This window comes from Myotis davidii, unplaced genomic scaffold (genome assembly GCF_000327345.1).
Source record: "Myotis davidii unplaced genomic scaffold, ASM32734v1 scaffold803, whole genome shotgun sequence".
NCBI lineage: Eukaryota > Metazoa > Chordata > Mammalia > Chiroptera > Vespertilionidae > Myotis > Myotis davidii.
Window position 1 is genome coordinate 3,409,428 of NW_006295567.1, and position 8,024 is coordinate 3,417,451.

Genomic DNA, 8,024 nt, shown 5'->3' on the forward strand with positions numbered 1-8,024 from the left:
CTAGCAGGACTCATATAGCTCACTGAAGGCAATTATATTTATGGTTACTATTTATTACAGGTAAAGAATACAGGCTAAAATCAATTAAAAGGAGAAATACATGGGACAGAGTCTGAGAGGCTTCCAAATGTGATGCTTTTGTTGTTCTCAGGACATACTACCTTTCTGGCATCGACCTATGACAAGACATAGTATTGCCAACCCGGGAAGCTCACATGAGCCTTGGTGCTCAGAATTTTTTTGGGATGCTATTATGAAAACACTAGAGGACTGATGCACGAAATTCATGCAATGACTAGGCCTTCCTTCCCCTGGCTGCCAGCACCAGCTTCCCCACGGCACCGAGGACCTAGGCTTCTCTTGTAGCCCTGATTTGGACGTCCGGTCTAATTAGCATATTATGCTTTTATTATTATAGATATCTGTTTTATTTACTTTCATTATGTATATTGGTAGAATCTTGTAAGATAAAGGAAAATACTAAGAAGAAAGTAAAGATCAGCCCTGGCCTGTGTAGCTCAGTTGGTTGGAGTCTTTCTGTGCACTGATGTTTCTCTCTCTCTCTCCCCCTCTCCCTTCCTCTCTCTCTAAAATCAATTAAACATATCCTTAGGTGAGGATAAAAAAAAAAGATGCAAAATGGTTTCTACTTTGAGTATCTTCCTTTCTTAGGCCCATAAAATTCTTGACTGTTGCTTTGCAAGAAAATATAGAATTATGATCATTGTTCTAGTTAATATTTGCTTTATTATTTGCTCCTTTGTTCATTTCCCCTACACAGTAACTTTTTGTTTCAATAACAAATCATACTACTATCTTAAAAGACATCATCCCTAATCCCACAAGGAGATATTTACTGGTATATTTCCTTTCTGTTGTTTTCTATGCATATAAATATATTGAAATCATCACATACATTTATATTCTATATTCCTGATTTAACACAGATTCTTAACCTTTTTTATGCTATGGACCTTTTTGAACATCTTTAGTTTATGGCTCCTCCAAATATTTTTGAATGAAGAAAATAAATAGAATTACAAAAGAAACTACCCTGAATGCAGTGATAAAACTATTAAAACAAATTTGTGATATAGTAAACACATAGGTAAGAAACTTCTCACACCCTCTGTACATGGTGCAGATTTGATTTGCTAATTCTTTTTTGGTGAAAGTTGATCTGTGTTTAAAAAAATTACTAAAAATTTAGTTTCAGACTATTTCTTTTTATTTAATCTTTTAAATTTAACACCATTAAACAACTCTTTTCTACTTTGTAGTGCTTTTGTTCCATTGAATGTTCCCAATAACAAAAATTCTACAGAGTGGGAAAAAGTGAAGTTCTTGTTTGAAGAACTTGGAAGTAGTCGTAAGTATTCTTTTTCTTAAAAAAACACACAATCATAATATTTCATATTTCATGACTGTTGGGAACTTTTTGAAAAGCCAGTTTTTGCATTATTAAGAATTTTAAACTTGCAGTAGAGGTATGCTAGATAAATTAGGAGGTTTGTGTTGTTAAGACTTATTTTAATCACTTAACTATTATGTGTCTAGTCTCTTGACTTCATAAAATTACTTCATTGAAAAGAAAATATGATCTTCAAAGTATTTTAGCAGTGAAAGTATTATAATTTCTATGTGACCTGTAATTCACTTTGGATATATAGAAAAATATGTTAAAGAAATTTGCTAAATATTGGTTTTTTAATTTAACTAATGAAAGAACCCTATATTGCTGTTTGATCATGATTAAGTAGTCTTTTATAAATTGCAGAATATAAAGTGAAGGAATTTCCTGTGAGTAAAATAATATTACTAATTTACCTCACCAAAATGTTTTAGAATTGTTTTTCTAGAAGCTTTCTTTAATTTAGTTAGCATGACCTAGGTTTTTAGAGGAAAACAAAATAGGTTCAGGAGGTTAGGTTAAGAAAGTTGTTATTCATTGAAACATACAGTTGGCATTAGAAACTGATCTCAAATAAGAATGTTTACTTATTACCCAGAATTTTATGTGCTTTTGCACATAGTAACTTATTTTCAAAGAAAGCTAGAAATTTATTTTGTAACATGCTGAGTATTTTCATTACTATTTTATTTTCAATTTTTTTTTATCCTCATGTGAGGATATGTTTATCAATTTGAGAGAGAGAGGAAGGGAGAGAATGAGAGAAACATCGATTGGTTGCCTGTCATACTCACTCTGGCCAGGGAGTGAACTTTCAACCCAGGTATGTGCCCTGACTAGCAATCAAACCCGCAACCTTTTTGGTGTACAGGATGATGCTCCAACCAACTGAGCCACCCAGCCAGGGCTGCTTTTGTGTTCTTTTAATAGGTACTGTACTTCCTTTAAACAGTAGTTCTTTCTCTTTAGCCAGATACAGTATTAAACAATGATTAAATTAAGTCTTGGAATCTTTGCTATACAACTTCTTAATTTTCTTGCTTTCCACTTAAGATTTCATCTTTTAAATTGTGGTCCATTAATATCTTGCTGATACCAGTAAGAATAAAAATAGCAGGTCTAGCATGTACTAATACTGAATTGTCAGGATTTATGCACCTGATCCTATTGCTGAGAAATAAATTGCTTCCTTTTTTGCAATTAACTCTTTCAGGTCTCTTGAATAACTACTTTTATGCCTTCTTAAATAACTACTCATATGCCTTAAATATTTTTCTATAAGTTATGCTAGTTTTTGAGTATTAGTATAACTTGAATCACTGATTATATAGGTAGCATAATGATAATTTCTGTAATCTCATTCTCTTTAGCCTTAACATTATTTTTCAAAATCTCAAATCTTAACACCATACCTAGAGTACATTTTGCTTACCACTATTAGTAATATTAACTTTTTTGATTTGCTGAATATGTTAGCATAATACTCCATTTTACCAATTCAAAGATGCATATTTTTTCACACTTTTATATCTTTGATTTGGGGATGTATTTTATATGATGGTATCTTAAAATTGCTATCCACCAAATGTCAGACCTTTCCTAGTTGTATGAACACCCTGTTGATACCCCTAGTAAGGTCAAGAAAACAACAGCATCAGTGTCTTTGATTTGATAAAATGGTAAAATATTTATAGTTTAAAAAATTAAGGATTAAAAATTTACCTTGCATGGTTTGTGAATTTGTTAATGTGCTCTCTTCAAGTGTTATATAAAAACTTAGATGCAGGTTTTAAGAAGATATTATTCTAATTTTATTTATGAAAAGGTTAATATTGATTCGTTAAATTAATTACAATTATATTTAATTCCACAGGGCCTGCCTTTAAATTAGATCAATATTTTAAAAATTAGCATTGCTCCCATTTAAGACTATTCAAATTTGCATAGTATTTCGTTGCATAATCTGGTATATCATCACTCATTTGAGGTTTTTGTTTAAATAATTTCCAAAATCTAACTTGTTAACATAGTTTTTCTATTTTGGTATTACGTTTTTCTTTTTTCTGATTGTTTGCTTTTTTCCCCCTTTCCAGATGGCAAGTTAGCTCTTTTAAAGCTAAAAAGTGAAATAAACTCTTTAAAATTTTAGGATATATATTAAAAAATTATTGGAAGATTAAGAATAAAGTAATTAGGAATATCAAGATTGAGGGGAGAGGGATGAGTCAAGGTCAGTGGCTTTCCTGTGTAGGTCTGCTATGGAGAAAGGCCAGAAAATTTTTTGCTACCTTTTGAGTATCTAATATTTTGCTGATTTTGTGTTAGGCTCCAAAATTAGTGCTCTTCCTCTTTAATTTTAAGCAGTGAAGGAAAGGAAATCTTAGTCTGAAAGATTGTTTACAAATCAATTTGTGAAGAGACATTTAAAAACTCTTTTCTGCACTTGGAGTTTAGTACTTTGAGGATGAGGGAATACATATTATTATTTCAGAATGTGTAACAAACCCACTTTTTATATTTTTATATTGGTTTGCTGAATATAAACATTTAAATAATATATATCTACTTTTTTAACAGTGTTTTTTTTCCCTTTGCAGATGGTTTAGCTGCCTTGTCATTTTCCATTAGTTCTCTGACCTTGATTGGAATGTTGGCAGCTATAACTTACACAGTAAGTATTATGGTGATAATTGAGTTAAAACCCGAGAATCACTTTATGAAGCAATTGTTTTTACCTTAGTCATATAAAGGGTAGAGCAAAAGTAGATTTACAGTTGTGAGTAAGCAGAGTTTATTCTTGTATTGTTATTTATTTATCAACGAGAGGCTCAGTGCACGAAAATCGTGCACTTGGGAGAGGGGTCCCTCAGCCTGGCTTGCGCCCTCGCAGTTTAGGAGCCCTCGGGGGATGTCTGACTAACGGCCTGTGGAGCGGACCTAAGCTGTCGGTTGGACATCCTTAGCGCTGCAGCCGGGCAGGAGAGGGTTCTGCCACTACTGCTATGCTCACCAGCCATGAGCATAAGTTAAAGGGCAAACCCTGTGGGAGCGCACTGACCACCAGGGGGCAACTCCTGCATTGAGTGTCATCCTAGTGACTGGTCATTCCACCCGTCGGGCTGAAACTGGCTCTCTCACATCCCCCAAAGGATCCTGGATTGCAAGAGAGCGCAGGCCAGGCCGAGGGACCCCACTAGTGCACGATTGGGGCTGGGGAGGGGTCGCGGGAGGACTCCAGGGCACGTCCGGCCTGTCTCACTCAGTCCTCATCAGCCAGACCCCAGCAGCAAGCTAACCTACTGGTTGGAGCATCTGCCCCCTAGTGGTCAGTGCATATCATAGCTACTGGTCAACCAGTTGACTGTCTGCCCCCTGGTAGTCATTGCACATCATAGCGAGCAGTTGAGCAGTCTTAGCATATCATTAGGATATTATGCTTTGATTGGTTGAATGGCCGACCAGACTACTGGACACTTAGCATATTAGGCTTTTATTATATAGGATTATTATATTTTCTATACGAACAACTGTAAACCTACTTTTGCCCCATCCTATATTGGGTTCAATTCCTGTTTTTTTCTTTAATATTTTAGTGTTGCTTTCTTCATTTTTCTTGAGTTTACTTAAGAGGAAGGTTAATTTTCAACTACTTAGTCACAATCATTTTATCTATGTTTGTGAAAGTTACTATTCAGAAACAAACACTGTAAGTTGTGAACCTTAAAGGTTATAATATATACCATGCCATAATAGATTTAGTGATTTATTAGCATATTAGAATTCTGAACCATAGATCAGCATCTGTTACTGACTCAGTAGATTTATCCTACTTGGAGGTATAGGACTTTTAAAATCAGATATTTTACATAACTTGATATTTTCCTAGTATATAGAAGCTAATCTTATACTCTCAGAGACTTTGATTTTTTTCAGTCTTCCTAGAAATGGTAAGGTAAGAATTATAATAGGCCGACAAACTTGCATATAGACTGCTCTTTGAGGTTTTTTTCTTTTCTCAAATTATAAAGGTAGAGCCAATAATAAATGCTTCTTTGTCTATCTTCTGAGAGTTGTGCAGGAAGCTTTAAATATCTGGAATCTTTCCAGATGGATAGACAGATAAACATTATTTAAATAACACTACAAGATATGCTCAAAACTCAGTGGAAGAATGTTTTGTTACCAAACCACAGTCTGGCCAACTTTACTATCTAGTTTCTAGTGTGTAAAGAGAGGAAGAAGGGTAGGCTAGAGGGGACTCTGTTTAAGGAGGCAGCATAGTATACATAGCTGAGCACTAATCATGAGTGTCTTTATGTAATCAAACATTGAACCCTAGCTTTTTCATCTGTAAAAATGGGCCAATCATACACAAACTTTATTAAAAACTAGTTGAAATCAATTATGTATAGATAAATGGTTTAATTACAGATAGGTGGTTAATAGTACTAGTTAGTAGTTGTCTCCTAACATTATATAGATGCTTGAGAAATGAGCTTTTCCTGGTGGAACGTGGAAGAGGGTACAAATTCATGGGAAGCAGAAAGGTTTCATTTTAATTAAGGTACCAAAAGAGAGAAGTTAATACTTAACATACTTTACCCTAAGTAAAAAGCATTAGTTATTAAAGGTATAATCATGTCTGTTATAGAATCTGTAACTGTTAGTATTGAAATTTGAGATGTTTTTGTAAGGTATATGTCAGTCAAGTGTGAATTTCTTAGATATGCATTATTGTTTAGTTTATAAACTAGTTGATTATTTAAATTTTACCAAGTTTACACCCACTGTACCATGTCTTAAGGAATAGCCAAATAATTGGTCATTCAATTTTAGAAGACTAATGTCAAGCATATTAATTACTCTTCCTATTGTTTTCAGCTTAAAAAAGAGAGAGAGAACTCATGGGCATATGGACATGTACAACAATATGGTGATTACGGGGGGAGTGGGATGGATGGAGATGGAAAAGGTCATAGAGGGAATAAATGGTGATGGAAAAAATAAAATAAAGAGAATCTATTTTAAATAAATAAAGAAACCTCTGGGCATAGATATTTATGTATATACTTCAATTTTTGGTGCCATTAAGTGGGGGAAATGTTGAATAATGATATTTTTATAAAATGTAATATGTGGACACTGAGTTGTCTATAAAAGCAGTGACTACTAAACTTACTATATACATTTATCAGTTGAAAAGTGAACATGTGCTATTTATGAATTTTATTTGTGTTTGTATCTGTATATGTTTACCTACATACATCCTATATAATAATAGAGGGATATGCAAATTAGCCAGAATGCCATAACATCAGGACTGCTCAGCAGGAGGCATGCACAGCGGGAGCAGGTGGGCGGGGACTGCCATCACCAGTAGAGCCTCTGGGCACAGTCCTGGGCGCCCCAGCGGAGGCAGACCCCAGCGGCCCATCCCAGAGGCCTCCTGGCCCCGGGGGTGGCCCCTGGCTTTGCTATCTTGAGTTTGTGGTTTCCAGGGAAACAGCCAGAAGGAATGATAAACGCTCCCCAAACGGCTCAGCTGGCGCCTAAGCGATGACTTCCTTTTTTTTTTTTTTTAAATATATTTTATTGTGTTTTACAGAGAGGAAGGGAGAGAGACAGAGAGTCAGAAACATCGATGAGAGAGAAACACTGATCAGCTGCCTCCTGCACATCTCCTACTGGGGATGCGCCCGCAACTCAGGTACATGCCTTTGACCGGAATCGAACCTGGGACCTTTCAGTCCACAGACCGACGCTCTATCCACTGAGCCAAAGCCTTTCCTGCAGTGAATGACCCCAACCCTCCTTGGATCAGGCAGGTTCCTGTGGAGTGCAATCTCCACACAATGCAACGAGGTGGCCCCAGTTTCCTCCCTGGAAATCTCATGCGCTTTAGCTCGGGGCAGCGGGGCAGCGGGGAAGGAAGGGAAAAGGCATCATGCGGGGCAGCTCTGGCGAGCAAGCAGAAGGAAACCATGTCTGGCAGACATTCCCCTGCCACCCCCTTCAACCTGTAAGAAGAATCAAATAAACCAATACAATCACTCCTCCCCTGCCCTGGGGGGTTCTGGGACTAAGGGGTGTCTGCCCAGGCATTGCATCCCTGCTTCCCACCCTCTTCATCCAAATGGACAGGTCAGGGGTTAAGGGGAGGAGGAGGAGCCTCGCAGGAAGGGGGTCCCTGGGCACCGGGTTAAGGGGAGGAGGAGGAGCCTCGCAGGAAGGGGATCCCTGGGAACCGCACCCCTGCCCTCCCTCCGGACCTGACCTCTCAGAGCGCAGCGCCTGACCCTGCCCCCAGCAGATTTGCATATCCCAGACCATCCGTGGGCAAACTACAGCCCGGGGGCCGGATCCAGCCCGTTTGAAATGAATAAAACTAAAAAAAAAAAGACCATACCCTTTTATGTAATGATGTTTACTTTGAATTTATATTAGTTCACACAAACACTCCACCCATGCTTTTGTTCCGGCCTCCGGTCCAGTTTAAGAACCCACTGTGGCCCTCGAGTCAGAAAGTTTGCCCACGGCTGGTCTAGCACAAGGCCCGACACAGAAAAGCGTTCAGCAAACGCTGGCTTTGATGAGCTAAAAATGTCTTCTCTGA

General features: G+C 37.2%; 1 protein-coding gene across 1 annotated transcript in view; it reads left to right on the forward strand.

Annotated features, from left to right (window-relative positions):
* The window catches only part of LMBRD1 (LMBR1 domain containing 1), a 94,670-nt gene that overhangs the window by 32,868 nt on the left and 53,778 nt on the right, over window positions 1-8,024 (forward strand). The window contains exons 6-7 of the mRNA XM_006770339.2: window positions 1,281-1,369; window positions 4,009-4,082. Of these exons, the coding sequence (XP_006770402.1) occupies window positions 1,281-1,369; window positions 4,009-4,082 (163 nt within the window). The remainder of the gene's footprint in view (window positions 1-1,280; window positions 1,370-4,008; window positions 4,083-8,024) is intronic.